At 42.3% G+C, this 20,537-nt stretch overlaps 1 protein-coding gene and 1 long non-coding RNA gene across 4 annotated transcripts; one reads left to right on the forward strand and one right to left on the reverse strand.

The window, feature by feature from the left end:
* Positions 1 to 77: 77 nt before the first annotated feature.
* LOC114789692 (uncharacterized) lies at positions 78 to 1,060 on the reverse strand. The gene is made up of 3 exons (XR_003749711.1): positions 545 to 1,060; positions 299 to 327; positions 78 to 191 (listed from the first exon to the last, which is right to left on the reverse strand). It is a non-coding gene; the product is annotated as an uncharacterized LOC114789692 (long non-coding RNA).
* Positions 1,061 to 7,287: 6,227 nt separating this feature from the next.
* Positions 7,288 to 20,364, forward strand: atxn1b (ataxin 1b). Of its 3 annotated transcripts, none has more exons than XM_028978948.1 (3): positions 7,288 to 7,393; positions 13,518 to 15,473; positions 16,724 to 20,364. In XM_028978948.1, exons 2-3 carry the CDS (start codon positions 13,728 to 13,730, stop codon positions 17,312 to 17,314), a joined length of 2,337 nt encoding a protein of 778 aa, XP_028834781.1. In that variant the 5' UTR covers positions 7,288 to 7,393; positions 13,518 to 13,727; the 3' UTR covers positions 17,315 to 20,364. The 3 variants fall into 3 exon arrangements, with proteins under 3 accessions (XP_028834781.1, XP_028834779.1, XP_028834780.1); XM_028978946.1 differs by lacking the exon at positions 7,288 to 7,393 and adding an exon at positions 9,649 to 9,986; XM_028978947.1 differs by lacking the exon at positions 7,288 to 7,393 and adding an exon at positions 10,339 to 10,511.
* Positions 20,365 to 20,537: the final 173 nt, after the last annotated feature.

The following is a 20,537-nucleotide window of genomic DNA, read 5'->3' on the forward strand; positions in this document are numbered from 1 at the left end:
ACCAAAAAAAGTAACATGGATGCCAGAAACAAACAGAAATAATCGTAAGGCACACATGTAACATAATGAGTTGCTCACCACCTTCTCCATATCTTCCAGGCACCCTCTCCTGGCCGCTAATCCCAGGTAAAAGACCCAGCAGAAAAAAGTACAGGAGCACGCCTTTAGCCATTTTATACTGGCCTGGGGGCCTAATAGTAAGAAAGAAATGTTTTTTTTTTTTATTGTAAAATGTTTAATGACAGGGCTGCCTGGGAATAATCCTTAAAATGCATATTTCTGGAGGGAAATGGCTAACCTTATATTTCAAACAGGTATGCAGCACATCTGGTGAATCAGCATGAAAAACACACCCTCTCATTAGCATGTAACACTTATGGTTTTATATATATATATATGTACACACACACACATACACACAATATTGTCAAGAATACAATAGCACAGACGAATCAAGAAGGTTGTTAATAAAAAAAGAAAAAATGTTAAATTAAATTAATGTAAGGGATATAAGTGAAATATATGTGAAAGACACAGATCTTACCTTGGTTTTCATGTAGAACTTTTTGTCTGCAACAGTCAACCCCGACCAACACAACTCTTAGATTGTATTTTGGATTTAAATGTTGTAGAGCTGGTGGACCATTCTAAATTAATATACTATAATAATACCCAATGCGTTGCCTCTTTGTAAAGTTTGAGTTAAGAACGTGGAACCTCACTGCTCCCTGCGTATGGAAGAAGTGCTTCTACTCTCCGACTTCGCCCCCACAAATCTGCAAAACACGCTCCGCGCCATTGCGCAACACTTTCCCGGTGCGCGTCCACATCCAGCGATGGAGGGGGGTCGGCGACGCGCCCCTGGTGGCGTCTTGGCGAGGGGACATCACCTGTCTGGTGACTGAACGCGGGGCAGAAGAGGACGACGCGCGTTTTTAAATTGCTGTGTTCATAATTCTTCTGTTTTCTCCACAGTTTTGCTCACCGTGGACAGATCATTGGCGTGGGCACATTTCTAAAAGGTTTCGTCTCTACGTTTCTACTATTTTGAGGATTTAACATATTGAATACGCACAGTACAGGCCAAAAGTTTGGACACACCTTCTCATTCAATGTATTTTCTTTATTTTCATGACCATTTACATTGGTAGATTCTCACTGGAGGCATCAAAACTATGAATGAACACATGTGGAGTTATGTACTTAACAAAAAGTGGAGACCTGACCTCCACAGTCACCGGACCTGAACCCAATCGAGATGTTTTGGGGTGAGCTGGACCGCAGAGTGAAGGTAAAGGGGCCAACAAGTCCTAAACACCTCTGGGAACTCCTTCAAGACTGTTGGAAAAGCATTTCAGGTGACGACCTCTTGAAGCTCATCGAGAGAATGCCAAGAGTTATCAGAGCAAAGGGCGGCTATTTTGAAGAAAGTAGAATATAAAACACGTTTTCAGTTATTTTACCTTATATTTGTGTAAGTGTAAAGTGATTGTTAAGTGATTTATTGTTAAGTACATAACTCCACATGTGTTCATTCATAGTTTTGATGCCTTCAGTGAGAATCTACCAATGTAAATGGTCATGAATATAAAGAAAACACATTGAATGATAAAGTGTGTCCAAACTTTTGGCTTGTACTGTATGTCTTAAATAAAAAAAAATAGATCTGCTGGGATCTGCTGGTTGTTCTCAAATGTGGCCACAAGGTGGCGACAAAAGTAAAGAACTTGAAGGTGAGACCCGATAATAATGAGGAGACTAACGGGTAAATGATGAAGGTCATTGGACAGCTAGAAGGATGAATACACACCTGCCACTGAAACTTAAAGATCCAATATCCAATCCATTGACATTGTATTGGTTAGCCTTATATATTTGCAATTATATATGATTTATTATTTTATAATAATAACATTTATTATTGGTTATTATTCTTATTAGTTGCATTAGTAGCAGTAGTATACAGCACATGCAGGCATAATATCTATAAATATATATGAATATAGATCTGGCCTTCGAAAACATTAAAAAAAAATTGTACAATGTTTTCAGAATAAATATTATTAATTTGACATGTCAGGTTGGGAATCAGGATAAAACATTTTGTTATATCCATAGATTATGAAATCTGTCCCGCTATCAAAGCAGTAGAACGCCTTAGAAGACTGGGTCAGTTGTAAAGCGGTGTGCGAAGTGTATCTCATTAGACTCCCGGCTAGACAGCTCGGGGGCAGTTCGTGTGCTGAAGTGTGATGAAGACGCCCGAGGATGTGTTCTTTCTCTGTATGAATGAACCTGTTGAATGCAGACAGACTTTTCGTGCTGGTTTTAAGCCCGTAAGTTCATTGCAGTATCCATTCGAGCTTATGCGGGATGCGATGGAAAATCTGTGGCATGGAGGGCCCACCTCACACCTTAATGGACTTGAACAATCTGTTGCTAATATGTTGGTGCGGTCCATAACTCAAAAAATCAAAGCTGTTTTCTTCAGACTATTAGGCGGCGGGTTTACTGTTGTGGCTGATTGGTGTGAATGGTTGGTGGTGCCATGCTGATCATGTGTGTTGTCTCATCACTTTTATTGCACGGCTTTGTCTTTGGCCTAAGCCTTTTCACACATGACAATGCGCTGATTGTGTTTGGCCCGCTGAGAAGAGCTCCCGTCAGGAACAGATGGTCTGCTGCGGGTCCCTGCTGATACGTTCTCTCAGACCCCATCGCCTGGCAACGCCCTGTCCCTATCACACCTCGACCATGACGGCTTCCCCGTGTTTATCAGCCTGCGCTGCTCTGAGGGCACAGACCAGCATCTTTATCTGAGAGGGTTACGTGTGGCCATTCAGTGTCTACGGGAAACTGCAAGCGAGCTTCAGTATCAAAGACGGATTATAGAACAGAAGGCACATCTGTGGTTTAACGTATGCGGGTATGTGCATGCCTGCACATATCTTTGTGCTGTCGCTCTTGCTCATATTAAATTTATTTATCTGTCGTGTCATAGAAATGACATTCTGGGAGAAGACGAGACAGAGTCGCTAACACAGAGAAAAGACAAATGCAAAACTACAGCCCCGAGGCTGCTTCTGGCGGTGGGGTGGAGCAATCCCCTTACCAATGGCGACGTATACACACTAGTAATGATGTCATCAGCAGCCACTCACGTTCTACTGATGCTGTGATTGGAGTAAGCTGATTGGCTGTGCACTCTGCGTGTGAGTGTAGAGTGTGCTGACACAGAGGATACACTGAAGCTCTTTTTCTATGTTGTATGAGGCTCTCAAAATTGATTTCGGGAAAGGAAGAAGCCTAAATGGATTTGTGTGGCCTATACACGATATATTTCTGCGGATCTGGGTTCTCTGGTTCTCTGATGTAAATGTCATTTTTCTTGTACATTTTTGTTGTTGTAGACTGTCGGCACAGTTTCACTCAAGTTCTGGCAAACCCTGCTTGCTGGCCTGTGTACATTCTCATTTTAGGCCACGTTAGATCGCTGTTTCTTATTAAGGTCATTCCACTTTTTAAATGTTTTCAAGTTGGCCTCGTGGATGTATTAGTACAGTATCAGAATGAGCAAAGTGGTACAGTGTGTGACCATGATATCCAGAAGATTTAGAGTTCAGGTTAGAGAGATAATGTGTGTGTGTGTTTGTATGAGTGCTATTGTTACACAATCCCTCTGAGACCTCAGCAACCCACTGCAGAGAATCTTCCCACACATTTTCCATAACGCAGGCCTGGCATGGAGGCCCGGTCCTCCCCTGAAATAGAGATGGGGGTATCAGTCTTCATCTCTCTGCAGTCTCAGACTGGCCCTGCTGCGCTATCACTCATGGGGGAAATGTTGTGTAATTAAGGGGCCGTTACAGCAATGGTTGAGTGGAGTTTTAATTAAGGAAAGACTCATCATACGGCAGGAGGAAAGGAGACTTCACTCCCTGAAGAGACTTGGTAAATCAGGGAATATCTTTTAGATACCCCACTTCAGAGGTGTGCACATGACCTGAGAGTTGTTTGTTAATACTGTCCACTGTACACCATTTTAAAATAGAAAGGTAATAAATTCCATACATGTACATTTTCAAAAATGCACAAGCTCTTCAACCACAGATATAAATCTAGACAAAAAAATCCATGAGAGACATAAATGACTTGAAATTCTTGAGCCTAATCCTGGTGCATGGTTCATAACGTTGGGGAGAGATTTATTGGTGCTCATCTAAATAGCACTGCCTGTGCTGCAGTCAGTGCCTAAACAAGCTATTCAAATGTAGTATGTTACCAGGCAGATGCAGAGGGAGCGTATTAAAACCACCATTAGATAAGACCATGCAATTTAAAATCCTGGATATTAATCTGCATGTTAAATGCTACTCATAGTAGAATCAATGCCAAGATAATGTATTATTCAAAAAAGAAGGGCTCAGATGGGTCTCTTCCCAGGGGCGACTCAGAGTTCACACTCAACCAGGCTTGTCCCACACACTTTCACTAACTGGAACAGAGGAGCATATCAGATCTGCTCAGTAACAGTTTTTCAATATGTTGTTTAGCATACAGGATCTTTCATTTGTGTACATCTCTTTCTTCTCAGTAAAAAGTGTGAGGAAATTGGATTTATATAATGCCAGTGTGATACACAGAAATCATGACACCAGGGCTACTTACTATAGCTCGTTTTAGTGTCTGGGGGTGATGTTGTTAACCAAAGAATTAAAATCAGTCATGATGTCTTTGAAATAATATGATCACCAATCACAATACACTGAAAACTGCATTCACATTATTTTACGCATGAGCTAAAATATGAATGCACAGGTGGAAAACAGTGGTTATTGAGGCCGCATAGCTTCAGACAGAAGATCTTTTTCAGACCTACATTCTCACACTCTTACACAATATTTCAATCCCACTGCAGCTAATTGCTATTGATTACTAATAGAAAATGGCAGCCTGAATTAATCAAGGCTTTGGCATTTACCCCAGAGTTGATGCATTAATGAGAGGTGGAAGTTTAAAATAGACGTTATACGTTAAAGGATGTGCCCAGGTATACCAGATACTTACTAGAACTTCACAACAAAATTATGCAGTGTTAGCATTGTCTGAAGATATTTTTGCAGATCAGCACTGTGGTTTCCTTACCCTAGTTTCTCTGTCAAGTCAATCGAGTAACTTTTAACAGTGAACACATGTTTACAATTTGGTGGCACACCTTCATCAGATCTTTTAGGTCTGCTATTAGAGAAAAAATATTTTTTTTAAAATATGCCAACCTCATCTACACTGTAGTCCAGTACATAAAATGTAAGGCTATAAATTCACCCAAGTCATGTTTTATTAAAAAATGATGCTCAATGTAAGATCATGTCTGAAGATCAGAGGGACAAACATAACAAGCACATTTCAAACAAGCATTTTGCATGTTTTGCTGCTTTCCCAGGCAATTACAGCTGAAGTCACATTCCTGAGAACCACAATAAAAGAAATTATTTATGAGTAATTTGTCTCATGTTTATCTTTTGAGATGTCGCAAAGGCAATTCTTTGACCAAATAATTCATTTTAAAGTTTTTGTTTTTGTTATCGTTTGGGGAAATTACAATTTTATTGCATAATTACTCTCAAGAAACAAGTGCTGTTCCACCTGTGGACTATTCTATATTATAAAATACTGCATACTGTTTCTGATAAATAAATTGTGCATGAACATTACGTTCTATTTCAGAGTGATCACAGTCCATCATTGCAACATTTGGATTAGATTTGCATTAGATAATTCAGTGATTTATTAATGTATTCTAATTTTTTATTGTTTTTATTGTGCAACATGTACTGGAATATGTTTGTGCTTTGTATGATGTATACAAAATGCAGTGAAAATATAATGTATGAACATACAAACAAATGGGGTGGTAGTAGTCTACACACTTGCCTATGAACTAGAAGACCCAGGTTCAAATTCCACTTACTACCATTGTGTCCCTGAGCAAGACACTTAACCCTCAGTTGCTCCAGGGGGGACTGTCCCTGTAACTACTGATTGTAAGTCGCTCTGGATAAAGGCGTCTGATAAATGCTGTAAATGTAAATATAAACAAACACTTTCTATCTCATCGTTAATAACTTAGCATGGGATCCTAAAGTCATTAAATAAATTATAAACACAAGCGCACACACACACACATACACGTATACACTTTCATATTTACACTGGCCAGGTTATCCTGGCCAGGATCACCTTTTCAGTGAAGCAGTGTGAAAACATTGGCATAGACATTTTTCTGATATAAGTCTCACAAAAGTAAGCCAGCAACTATATAGCGAATATAATTATCTATAATTAAAGATTATTACCAATTGCAGAATACTGAAAGTTTTGCACTTCATAATAGAGCAGATCTCTGCATATTGACAGAAATTACTGTACCTGTGTGTGCATGTGTGTGTGTGTGTGTGTGTGTTAGACTGAGGTAAGGGCCCACCTGTGATCTGGGTTCAGCAGCTGTATTCCCTGGGTCTCAATGGCCTCTTTCACTGCTACATTATGTCATGCTATACTGCCATTGAAAACCAGGCAGACACACACAGAAGAGAGGCAGATGGAGGGAAGAAGGAAGAGAGAGAGAGAGAGAGAGAGAGAGAGAGCGGCAGAGAGGCTCATCTTTCTTAATGGGGACCAGGAGACTTGCGGAGAAAGCCTGTTGCTGTGGCAACCAGCCCCTTTTGGATTCTCCCCACACATGCTGAGTGAGTGTGTGCTGTTTCCTTATGACTGAGTCACAACAGAGAGTGGCTCTGCCTGTCAGAGGACTACGGTGAGGGTTATATACAGGTCTGATGCAATATTTGTTCCTAGCAGCGTCCTCGCTGGCACTTGACAGCATTAGAATAACCATTTGCTCCAGCATGACCTGTTTCATTTGAGTTACGCTCTTAATCATCGAACTGGGTATTCTGCACAAGCAATTACAGTTTAATTTTTTTATTATATAACAATTTTTGCTGAACATGCTAACTTTACATGCTCAAATGTTTCATGTGTGTTACTGTGGGAGCAATTTAAGTGTCCATTGAGAAGTCTTTCTTCTTGACAGGGGTTGACCACTGACCACAAAAACTCTGACCCAAACAAGGATCCCAGTGCTATGATGCTGTATGTCAAATCTTGCCAGTGCAGTTCAGTGCAGCACAACTTGTTTCTGACTTGCAGGCTGTGAGTAGGCTCTCTGCATGTCTGGACATGTGAGGACATGTTACTGTTTGTGTGAGAAGCATGGTGGATAGGGTTTGTCCCGACTGCCTACATTTCAGAGTGTGGTGGATGGGGAACAGGTGCTTAGAAACTGCAAGGGAACCTGGATTAATGTGGCCTTGAGGAACTTTGGATCTTTGTGAGTACTAATGAATCTTTGTTTGATAGCAGAAAAGAAATATGTCTGCACAGTATATATGCAAATAGACCCATCAGGAAGGTGCTGTTGTAAACATGATAAAAATCAGATGATAAAAATGTGCTTAACTGCTGTAAAATTGGTCCTTGCCTGAATATAAACTCAGAAAATATGGTCTGCTGAACTGGCAGTAATTGTGGACATGTGTCTGGCTCTTCTTGGACTCCTTGATGTGCTGACAAGCTGCTTGGACTGCATCCAGAAATGTCCATTGGATTTGTGCCCTCTGAAGCTTTTCACAGCAGACTTGTCGGCCATTTCTTTTTACTTTCAGGCTTGTTTGTTAGTTTCAGATTAAAAGGCAGTGGCAGGAGGGCAGTCTAGCCTGTCTCCTTGGTGATTGGCTGGGTAGATTACCCGGAAAAGCAAATAATTAAAGAGGTTCAGAACTAGTGAAGAGGTTCAGCACTGTCCTGCAGTGAAAGGAGGACAGATGCTGTGAGACAACATCAGGGCTTTTGACTTCATTAGACACCTAGATCTGCCTCCGCTGTTCTCCATCAGTAAAGGAAAGTTGAAGATGACACTGAGCAAGCAGTCTGTAATAGAGAAAACCTGCGCCTTTAGCCAGACAATATATATAGTAATGCATCTGTAAAGACACATTTACACAAAGGTCAATCCTGAGGTCAGCACTCATGGTTAAATGGTAGTAAAGTAGTGATCTCACATTAATTGCAATATCACATTAATGAGAATATTAATACATTTTAATGGGACAATTAGCAAAATTGTTGCAAAAATTATTGAAAATTAAATTGTAATGTTTCTTTGTTGATCATCTGCCTTAATCAGGATATTAAGAGCACCCTGTCATGCAGAACATCCAGTTCAACAGCCCTTAAGATGAAATTTTGTTGTTACCATGGGGTTAAAATCAAATCTTTCAATTTTGCTATTTTAATTTCATTCGTTTCTAACTATCCTCTGCCAATATTGCTATGTTATACACAAAATGAGACAAAACAACCAGAAGTGATTGTGATACACAGCAAGCACAGCACACGGTGGCACAACGAAATGTGTCCTCTGCTTTTAACCATCACCCTTGTTGAGCAGTGGGCAGCCATGCAGGTGCTCGGGGGGCAGTGTGTGGGGACGGTGGCACCTTGGCGGTTCGGGATTTGAACCTGCAACCTTCCAATTACCTTCTGCTTCCTTACACACTAGGCTTCCAAAATACTGTTGCAGAAGGTGTCAAGCCAGTGTGCATGAAGGTTTGTGGGGGATAGCCTTCTATTTTAGTAAACCAGTGATTTAGACTGATGGTTTTTTATCCTTGGAAATTTTTTGCAAAAAGATTGGTCAGTTTGAGCGTTTGACTGGCCAATCCTTGAACTGAAAACGACTCACTGCTGTTGTGACTGGTTAAGGTAGCACAAGGGGATTCACATCGCCAATGGATTATTCATGTCTTCGCTTTTCCACATGTGCCAGAGTGTGGACCTGAAGCGGTTTTACACAAGCACTAGTGTTAAAGGTGTGAGCATGCCTGCAGCAATATTACCAGCAAGGCCAGCATGCATATGTTGCTACGAGGTCCTGCTGTCACTCCCTACTGCATCATTAATGCAAGGCTAATGCTATGGGAGTGTAAGATTTGAAGGACAGGGTTCCGTCTTGCTCTGTATGCTGCTGCTACATGAGAAATATATTGGTGTACGTAGCAACAGGAAGATCACTGGGCAACCCTAGTAACAAACTCTTTTTCCCTGTAGTGGATTTCAAAAACACCTCACCTTAACATGAGTCCTGTGGTTAGAAACTAACCAATGGGAAGGAGGCTGCTTGCCATAATTATACATGGCATAGCAACATGGGATGTCAACCCCATTTCAGCATGTATAGTAATGACAGATTTAATGATAAAAAGAAATGTTAGCATACGAAGAATGCATGTAGCTGCAGATTGCATTGTGCTCTGCACTGGCCCTCCGTCTCACCCTCCGTCTCCGTCTCCTCCTCTTCCTCCCCCTCCCGCCCTTCCCTCCGTGTGAGCGTAGTCTGGGCGCCCTGCCAAGCGGAGTGTGTTTTTTGAATGAATACCTGATGAGGCGGCTGGGGCTGACTGGGGAGGAGGAGGAGCCTCACTCAGTAAAGTGCTGTGGAGCGAGGGAGGGAGAGAATATGTGTGTGTGAGAGAGTGAGAGAGAGAGAGAGAGAGAGAGAGAGAGAGAGAGGAGAATAGTGTAAAAGAGAGAGAGAAGAGAAAGCGAGAGAGCGCTGGCAAATCACTCACCTTGCATAACATACGGCGGCGCTCCATATGCAGGGCTTTATGTGAGCCAGCCCAGAGAGGGACTTCCTTTACCCTCACAGCCTGGAATGGCTTAGGACGAAAAGAGAGGGGGAGAGAGAGCAAGAGAGGAAGGAAGAGAGGACAGAGGGGCTGCCTTGGTGTTGGAGGGAAGCGCATGTAAGTGGACTGGGATGACGATCCAGACAAAGGAAGTTCATGGTGACCGCCGGATGAGCTGGGCTATGGGGAGAAGCTTTTGAACAACCCTGATGAGCCCTGACTCTAGAGAGCCTGGTAAGCCTGTGCACAACAAAAAGCCAGAACTGAGCAGAGTGCAGGATTACTGTGCTTGTGCTATTTATGCTTCCTCTCCGGCCACACACACACACACACGCACACACTCACATACACACATAGTGCAGGTCTGCTGGGTAGGGCCGTGGGAAAACCCACGGTGTTTTGATGTAGTGCAGCGAACTGGAGGGAAGGCGAGCACCAGGCGGGGAGAGAAAATGTGTTTTTTTTTTTTGTTGTTGTTGCTGCTCATCTCTGAGCATACCACGGTACATTGTGCTGCTTCCCCCCGTTTGAGGAAGAAGAGTGATGCAGGAGGCTGTGCTCTTTGTACAGGCAGCAACAGCGCTGTTTGGGCTGGCGCCTGACTGTGGACTCCCTCTCCCGCCTCTTAAAGGGCCAGGCACCTGAGGAAGGGCAGGCTTATTTATGCGAGGCACTGAAAGGGGGGGGGACGCTGCCACACCAGGCTGCTCGGGACAATTTCGCGGAGGGTGGATAGGGCCGGTTTAAGGTGGTGGCAAGGTCAGTGCCCAGCTTCACAGCTTGGATGACAGTAACAATCTGTTTGGCAGAGTGGTTTATTGGGAGCTGAGGCAGGAAGAGTGGGTGAGGGCAGGAGGGAGAGAAGAGGCTGTAGCAGGCACCATCATCCCTCTGCTGTTCAATTGGCATGTGCCTCAAAAATATGACATCATAGGATGTTTGATCACCTCACATTCGGGAAAGCAGACGTGTGAATGCGTTGAACTGTTGCCACCGCGTCTTGTGCAATCACACATAATCAGTGACGATGTCTGCATTCAACAGTTTGCTTGTAGAGTGTTTCGGGACAACTGGTTTCTGTTTCTGTGTTCATGCGTGCACATTCATCTTCATCAAAAAGCATTATGCCATTTCTTTTATTGTTTAGGGGAATCAATAAAAGTACCCAAATATATATACAAGGGGAATCCACAATTCTTGTTCTCTGTTATTTTCTCAGACCCTAATACTTACCTTTAACCAGAGTAGCAGATTCATCTTTTGAGCACTTTGGTTATAATGGAACAGTAATGTTGTACAGTGTGCATGATCATTTGTGAACTTTTTTCCTTTTTGGAATACTTATGATGATGTGTATGTATTTGTATGTGCAGACATACGTACACTCGAATTAGTTCACTCTATGTCCACACATACCTGTGTATCGCATATTAGTTTTCTGTATTCTGTACCTGTGTGTTTCTCTGTGTGTGGCTGTGGGCCCCCGTGAGCTCTGCTATCTGCAGCAGGACAGCAGAGTGGGGCTGGGGCTGAAGGAGAGGGGGGAGCTGGTGTGATACTGCAGGGTGTTAATCTCTATCCTTTGACACCCAGCCAGAGCACTGCAGGAGGGGGACTTTCCTCCCCGAGCGGCCAAACTACCATCTGCACTGGCCAGGGTCATGGCTACCACTCCTAAGTCCCAGTAGTAGTCATAAAGACAGACATTGCCGTTGTCATGCTCTTAGAAGCAAACTGCACAAATATGCGCCGACAGAAGCTTTTTTCCATCTGATTTGCTCAAACACTGTTGCGTTTCAAAGTGTGACGAATGGTTACAGAGCATGGCAGACCAGTTGCTCTGTGGCTCCAGAGCCAGTCTGATAATGGCTTTGTGGCCACTGTGGAAATTAGAATTAAACAGAGAGCAGCTTGTCTCTCTTCATTGTCATCTACATTTCTGGGAAGATGACAGATGTTGTTCAACCCTAAGGGCATCATGCAGACACTGCAAAGTTAAAGAGAACTGAAAGCTTGCTTTTGTTCCTGGTCATGGCATTATTAGAGTCATTTTTTACACGTAGATTCTGATGTAATTCAGTGTTTGTAATCCAGTGGCAGAAATGATGGAACAGTGCACTTCTGGGCTGTTGAGCTGACTGAAGCATTGTCATTACCATAGACTTAATGCTGTAAAGAACTAAAAATATTGAGTAGATTAGCATCAAAAGAGCACACAGCTGAATACATCTTGTTGGAGTGTATGGTGTGTACTTTTATTACTCATTCAGAATGATCTTTCATCCTACTGAAAAAGTAGCCTTTAATCTGGGAATACTGTAGCTATAAGGGATCGGAATAGTCTGCGACTATATTTATCTAGGTAGTACAGATGCAAGGACCAAGTCTTCTCACCAGAACACTGCCTTCTAACCATAGTCTTTTCATCCACTGTCCCTTCCCAAGGTAGACGCAAACCGGTTGTCCACGTGACCTTGGAGAAAGCGTGAGTCATCAGGCCAGGTCACCTATTCCATTGCCCCATTGTTCTGATGCTCACATGCCCATTGTTGGGGTTTTCTGTAGTAGACGGCTCATAGGAGATATTTTTGGAGATGCTCTGACCCAGATGTACAGGTCACACCTTGGCCCTTATCAAAGCTGCGCAGATTCTGACCATTCTTATTGATTCTTCTGCCAATTCTGCCAATTCCCAGCCTGCAACACTGTTCATTTGTCATGGCTAATGTACCCCACCTCTTGACAGGTGCCTTTGTAATAATGTAACACACTGACATGAATCTTGCTGTATGTAATAATGTATAAGCTATTTAAGCACATTACCTTTATAGGTCTTTTTATGTGGGTGTGTGTATATATTGTAGAAAATGTATACAAGTTGTATAATAATAAATGGAAAATGCCTACAGAGCTATTAGTCATGGTGTTCATAGAGCGATTCTATTTTACATAAATATTATTCATGATTTATGTTGGATTTGGAGTACACCAACTGTTCTTTAATTTTAGCATGCCATGAGGTTACGCTGTACGTTGTTCTGTAGTGACTTTAACACCATCATTTGCTTGTGGGTGTGGGAAACTGGGCCAGAGATTGGTGCAGCACTGCCGTGGCTGAGAGAAGTCTATCCCTCATCCTATCCCCTTCAATCACCCCCTCCCTCCCTTGTTCTGAAGCTACTCTTGCTGCAGGCACAGCTCAATGTGGGTCAGCAGAGGCTTCCTCTCTTCCTCTCTCATTTTTTTTTACTTGCTCTTTTTCTTGTTATTCATGCAGTGTTGTCTCCATGTCATTATGCCTTATTGTCATACTTCCTGACAATGCTCTTCTTTATGATCGGAGCCACACTGGGTTTGGATGCTCCACCTGGAACATGCAGTGACCTCTCTTAAACAAGGTCACCCAGCTCAGGAGATCTGTAGAAGTTGTGGGTGTGTGTCAAGGGAGAAAAGGATGCTCACGTTTCACAATGGCTTTGTTGACAGTGACTTTCAGTCCAGTTTAGCCTGTGTGATTGTCATTAAGAATTAAAATGGTCCTGAGTGCAGAGAGCAGACAAGGACTCCTCACTCTGCAGCAATTTTTGGGGGGCCAGGCTCACAGACTTTTAGTCTTATTATCTGTTCACAAGCCCACGAACATCTAATTCTGTCCTTGTTGATATTCAGACAACAACTGTGCATAATTGACATACATCTTCAAGCCATTAATGTGCAGTTGTATAATTAAATTTGTGTGTATCTGTGTGTATTTTTCTTGCCTAGATTTCTGCCTGGGTACAGGCATCCAGTCATTGGTAGGACATGATTCCACATGAAGCACATGGAAACTTTACTGAGAACAACCATGACTCTCTGCACCTCACATTGAGACAGATCCTGAAAAGGAGAGCGAGTGTTTGACTGGACTTAAGTGAAATAATAAAAAGAGAGTGCCGCAACAGACGTTAGGATCTCAAACAAGGAGGAACTACCATGAAATCAAATCAAGAGCGCAATAATGAATGCCTTCCGCCAAAGAAGCGTGATCTCCTGGTTGTGGAAGAGCGAACCTTGCTGTCTGTGGGAGAGAGTCAGCGTGGGGAGAATCTTGCCTGGCTTGCCAGTGTTGCCAGTATGGCCAGTCTGGCTCCAGTAAACACTACCCATGGCAACAGTGAATGTCCCATTATCAGTGAAAATCTTACCTCCTCCCAGGAGCCACTCTCAATGGTGAGAGAATACACGCCATCCCTCTCCTCCTCTAATGCCTCCTCTTTGTCCAGAGTGTCTCCTCCACTGTCTACCCAACCTACTGTGTATTCATCCAACATCACACTTCCTGGAGGTACTATTCAGTACACCCCTCTGCCCCAAAATGTACAACTCATTGGTCCCTACACTGGCTACATCTCATCCCCTATCATCCCTTCCACCTGTGGTCCAGTCCAGTTGCAGCGACCGCAGCAGGAAGCCTATGTCACAGCCATTGTCTCCCAGGCCTCCAATGGAGACCAGCAGCACCACCAACAGCATCAACAAGTTAGTGCCACGGGACTCACTGTGACATCTCCTTTGCCCACTTTGGCCCAGCCAGCTGGTCAGTGTATACAGATTGAAGGCTCCCCTCTGGGCATGGCAGTCACTCCCCCTGCCACACAACTACCTGTGCAACTTCACCCTCACTCAACAGTCCTGACGTCTGCTCTCACACTCACTCCCTCCCAGGTCCTGCTCCAGTACACTGATAACATCCGCACCAGTCAAGCCAAGGAACTGGTGTATAATGGAACTTTAGCTGATGCTGGTGTGTCAAAACAGCCCAGTGTGGTGAAGGCAGTCATCAGCCATAGAGAGCAAGATCAGAGGCTTACCCCACAGAGCCCCAACCTCCAGACCCGAACACAGGTCATACTCCCAGCTGAGTACACCACAGACTGCTCTGTGCTTCACAACTCGCTGGGGAAACCCATCCCCAGACAGTCTAGGGACTCCACATTCTCTGTTGCTTCCACAGAGAACATTGCGTCTGCAGTCCCTGCAACCATCACCCCCCATGCTCTCCTACAGACATCCCACAGAAGCACCCAGGAACTGGCAGCTGGGCTCTTCTCTGCCACTCCACTGCCAATTATTGGCTACATCTCCAGTAGTGGTCATCAACAGTCCCTTGGTGACCAAACCAACCTTACACAGCACCTGGTGATCTCAAGTAACCCATCTCTTCTCATCCCTGTAACTTCTGGGGGATCAGCTGAGAATGAAGTATCCTGCAATACAGCTATCTCCACAGGACCTTCCTCGAACCCCACCATTCCTGCTCAGACAGCTCTATCCTTGCCTCAGACCTACAAAAATATGACCCCTGCTGTCACTCTTACTAAATCTGATGCCACGGGCTTGAATGGGCATCACTCTACAGGCACTAAAACTGTCATCCACCAGACCCAGATCCCAATGCATGACACCATCCCTGTCAGCATGGCGGCACCCTCAGCCTCACAATCACCGCTGACATCTCCATCTGCCTCACTTCCTCCATACTTCATGAAAGGCTCCATTATTCAGCTGGCTGATGGTTTGCTGAAGCGAGTGGAGGACCTGCGCACCGAGGACTTTATCCATAGCGCAGAGGTGAGCAGTGAGCTGAAGATTGACTCCAGCACAGTGGAGCGCATTGACTGTAGCCACACACCTGACCTCGTCATTATACACTTCTCTGTTGGAGAGCACAGAGCGCTGGTAAGAATGCAAAGACTAAAGTAATATCCTGTATCCTACTAACTACTCACTGCTGAATATGTGAAAAACATAATTAGTAATTAAACTACAAACCTCTCTAAAACTATGAATGCTTTATCCTTTGAGTGTTTCTTTGGCAGAAAACTGTCAGAATTTGGTCTGATTCATTTTCTGACAAGGCTACTCAAGAAGGCAACACTCTTAATTCTTAATTCTGACTGCTTTGCATGAATAATGTCAAGGAATAATGTGAGACCCTGGAGTGATGACAATTGCTATATTTATTCTCTAGAAGCCATGTAGATATTGAAGGGATTCACTTTAGATTTCAGGAGACCTTTAATTGCAGTCAAGGCAAGACAGAAATGGTCTGTACCAGGCACTATATTGCATATTCAGGGTGGGGCCTGATTTTTCTGGGGTTTTAGAGTGCAGGGGTGGCATTATTGGGAGACAGGCTGGTTAGAATAGACAGGAAAGTAATCTGTCACAATGCCAAGGTCTTTCAAAGACTTTTTGGCCTGAGAGATGAACAGGTGATGTTTTTGTTAACATTGTGGCATAATGACCAGAATGATGTGAGAGGTTGAAATGAAGGTAATGATCGTTCATACATGCAGATGTATCTGAAAGGAAAATGGAACTGTGTGGTGGGGTGCAGTGATAGGGAGATTTTGCATCTGCTAGATGATAATTGGATAATTGGCCACAGTAGTGGGACTTAGGACACCCCAGTAGTAATGTGAACATCTATTCATGAAAAGCCACATTGAAAGAGGTAGGAATCAATGAATGAATGTGCTTTACCTGTACAGGTAGCAGGAAATTGTAATCCAAAGGCTGCATGTAGGCCTAACAGGACGAGCACCAGGAAGTGAACTGCACCTCTAGCTGCTCTGTTGTCAGTGGTCATTTTAAAGACAAACTTATTCAAGTCATGCAGTTTGTTTAGCAATAAGAAATGTGAGCCGTAAATAAGAATGGAAGTAACAAGGCCAGCTATAAGATGACATCTTTTGGGAATTTTTAAATCCCCCCAAAATCACCTGATGTCTCTGAAAAGCCACAGATTAACAGATAATCAAATAAATAATGCCCTCATGAGATACAGGCCCACAGCCTCCAGGGCTAATTTCTCACTGGATGGCACTTCCCCTGATATAGCATGAAATCTACATTTCTTTTCCTATATACATGAAAGTACATAAAATGTTTCCTATACACATTTCTGTTCTGTGTTTCTTTTTCAGGTAAGGGTAGAGGTGCTGGTGGAGTACCCATTTTTTGTTTTTGGGCAAGGCTGGTCCTCCTGTTGCCCAGACAGAACCACACAGCTGTTGGCGCTGACTTGTGCTAAGCTGTCAGTTGGTGATGTTTGCGTTTCCCTGACCCTCAAGAGCCTCAGGAATGGTTCACTACATAAAGAGCAAACCACTGGATCTCTAGTTACTGATTACCCTGCCCCTTTTAAACCATCCAAGGATGATGGCCCACCAAGAAACAAAGTACCCAAGAGAGACAGCCACGAAAATGGAGTAAGTATAGGGCCAGGATACAAAGCTGGAGGAGAAGCTGAGGTAAAATGCAAGATGAATTCACAGACCCTCATGGAAAATGGAGGCCCTGACAAGGGCATAAAAATTACATGCATGCCCCAAACCCGCCAAACAGACATCTGTGCCCCACAAAGACGGGTGGGGCGCAAAAGGCGGTGGTCTGCCCCAGAGAAACGTGAGGCAGACAGATCATATGAGGAACCTCCGATGACTCTACCAAAACCCTCTTTTATTTCTCAAGAGGTTAAAATCAGCATTGAAGGCAGATCAAGGACTGGCCACTAAATACTCACTGGATGTCATGGTGACAGCTGATGAGCAAGAGGGATGTTACATTCTTTGTAATTGTGTTTGTGACTAATTCTATCCTGATTACTGTAACCTTTGCTCTATTTACACAGTATTTACTTATGCTTACCTGACTGTTGCCTCATGTATATTCTACACATAGACCTCCTTGTATGTGTGTTCCACAGAGAACTAGATATCTTGGTACAAAGAGATACAACACGAATCTAGCAACCATTGTTAGTGTTTTTTTTTTCTTTGATGTAGCTCCACTTCCACACCAATCATTGCAGAAAGACAGGAGGTATGTATTTAGATGTGAAGAGAAAGAGGAAGGCACAGCTGATGCTTCTGAAATGGAGCCAGGTTTCTTGTTGTCTAGTCAGTGTGTAGAACACATGAAAAGAAAACTGAACATTTGTACTTTTCACAGCAAAAGATGTGTGGATAGTAACACCACACACATGTTTTGTTTCTATGGCAGCAAGATGTGTGTGTAGTTTAACCTGATGTCAGCCACCCTGTCCAATTTGAGTAATTTCTCATTAATTTCATGCAGCATTAGACTAGTAGAGAAATGCCTGGAGCTGTTTATTTGACTGTTGATGTACAGGCATCAGGTCTTAAATATTTTAACCATGCTATGCTCATAATCTTTACCATTTCTGTTGCCAAGTGTGTAGTGAACAGAGGTCAAATACACAGAATCTCCTCAAACCAGAAGCAAGTGATAAAATGCAACTCCTGTACTTGCATTCTAGCTTAGTGTGAGTATAATAAGGATTCAGAGGCACAAAATGCTTACAAATACACTCCCAAATGTCACTTTTAATACAGGATTTTGAGTTTTTGTATATTTTATGCTTATACAGAGTGTTTGGCAGATGTACATTTTAATCTGTAAAGAGTGAATGCACCAAAATAGTCTTATTTGCCCATTGGAGGAAAAAGGCTGACAAATAATTTTAAAACTTGTGGTTTTACATTTACTGTCACCTTTACATCCTGTATAGAGTGTGTAGCCAAGTATAATTTCAACTTTTACTAACAATGACATTCTGTCCCTAGTGGTGAAGTTACATGTGTGCTGTGATAGTTTGAAAATGTAAGAGCAGAGATCGTTTTTTAATGGGGGAGTCTCAGTCTACTGTCCAGAAGGCCCAGTTGCCGCTAAGATTTTAGGCTCATGTCTACACAGCTCTGAGTGTTTAAAAGAGGTATAGATTGAATGTTTTATTTTCATTTTCTCATGCTCATGTGTAGCCAGTTGAAGTTTAGTCACATTTCCGTATGCACTGTGGCAATAATGCGTGCTCTGTAATGGAAATTGGCTAATCTTAGTGACCACACTTGAACAGATGCATGAAAGAGTAAATGACATGACAGTCATATTCATGAATTTTGCAGTTTGCACATGGTAGACAGAATTTTCTATGGCTGTGGGTTTGCAGTGTAGCACTTCTCACTACCTCAGTGTAAGAGGTTGGTGTAATCCCTTGTTTGGTGTTATTTTTCACTCCTTTAATTCAGGGTGCACGTTGCCAGACTGATCTGGTGGACAAAACATTTTTGCACAGTTTTGTGTTTTCCCCTGCTCTAACTAACCAGAGTTTCTAAACTAGTTGTAACAAAACTAGTGTAACAAAATCACGAAAAGGCCACCACAGGAACATTACATAGTGTCGCTAGATAACAAAGGCAAGGTTCATCCACACATTTTCCATAGATATTACTCAGGGGCAGGGTTTGCATATGCAAGTGTGTGAGTATAATATAATGAAGTTCATTCAAGTCATGTTTCTGGATTAAGACTGGTCAGCAGCTGAATGTATTTGAAACATGTGATGATAATAAATGACAGGCTTTTGGGGGAACATGACAATTCAACGTGCAATTCTTTGTGATGATGATTATGCACTTTCAAAATGGCAAAGGTTCTAGCCCTTTCCAGACTGCTTTTACTTTTACATAGCAGACATGAACTGATAGAGAGAGGGCAATGAATAGAAAGAGAGATGTTGGAATGTTATACAGAATGTACGGCAGAAGCGTGTTTAGTTTAGGTAATAAAACATTCCATTAGAAATATTCCACTTAAAATCGTATGGGATTTTAAAAGCACAGCTACTTTGAGCTGACCAAATGATTGCCAGACATTTATTTTTTTATCAGGATTTGCATGTTAATATACTGGTTAAAAACTGATTACATATTGGGTTTAGTATTTGTTACTCATAATGACTAATGACTTATATGTTACTTTTGAATACAGAGATCACATACTGGTTTTCAATCATTCTCATTTCTGTGTGTGTCAGAGCATCAGGACTTGACTGTTCATGGCAACCTGCCAGTCTCAGGCTGAGAAACAGACTGTTCTTTTTCATTTTCTTCTTATTATTACAATTGCTAATAATATTGACACAGCTGGGTTATGAAAAAATGTTTCTAAAGTTATGAGGAATCTCTGTAAATTAAATCTGGGCGATGAGTTCCTGAGGACACAAATAAATGTCTTTACTCTTTCTTCTGGTTCAGATATGAATTTTATATACTTTATGTAAATTAGATATTCAGAGGAGTCTTATCAACCCAAAGCAGTGTTGGGGAGCCCCCTGTGGTGATCAAGTGAAATAGCACTTTGCTTTTCTGCATGGTTTGTTTACATTGCAGATGGTTTGTGTAGTTTTTTTTTTTCAATAGAAAGAGAGAATATGTTTTCAAAAATATTGTAGAATACAAAATTATATCTTATATAATGTATGTACACCCTGACATTTAAATGTTGTAATATTGTTCCCCCAAAACATAAAAAGATCCATAAAACAAAACATCAAGTTTTCAAACTATTTTGTAATTGTGTGTCTATGTGGAAGATGCACCTATTCTTGTTCAGTGAAACTTATGGTTCCTTTTTTTGGTGCTTGCAAGTTTTCTAGTAATAGAAATTTAATAAAATTGTTTTAAAATATACATTGAATTGTCCTTGATATCTGTAAAAGTAATTGTTATATTATATTCACATTAATAAATTAACAGTGCCAATTGTTTTTTGTCTTTTTCACTTACCTCACAGATTCTATATAATGCCACAAAGCCACACACACAGGGGTATGGAGTAAAATGCATACAGCTGAAACCATTACATTGTACAAATTATTATTTAATTGTTGCTGCAAAGGGTAAAGTATTTTATAGGCAGCGATTCTCCAAAAGGCAG

Source organism: Denticeps clupeoides, chromosome 5 (genome assembly GCF_900700375.1).
Source record: "Denticeps clupeoides chromosome 5, fDenClu1.1, whole genome shotgun sequence".
Taxonomy (NCBI): domain Eukaryota; kingdom Metazoa; phylum Chordata; class Actinopteri; order Clupeiformes; family Denticipitidae; genus Denticeps; species Denticeps clupeoides.

Excerpts from the sequence above, each read along its gene's own strand:
- atxn1b (XM_028978948.1), top strand. The coding sequence starts at position 13,728 with ATGAAATCAAATCAAGAGCGCAATAATGAATGCCTTCCGCCAAAGAAG. Across the intron at positions 15,474-16,723 it reads TTGGAGAGCACAGAGCGCTG|GTAAGGGTAGAGGTGCTGGT; the intron begins GTAAGAATGCAA and ends TTTCTTTTTCAG.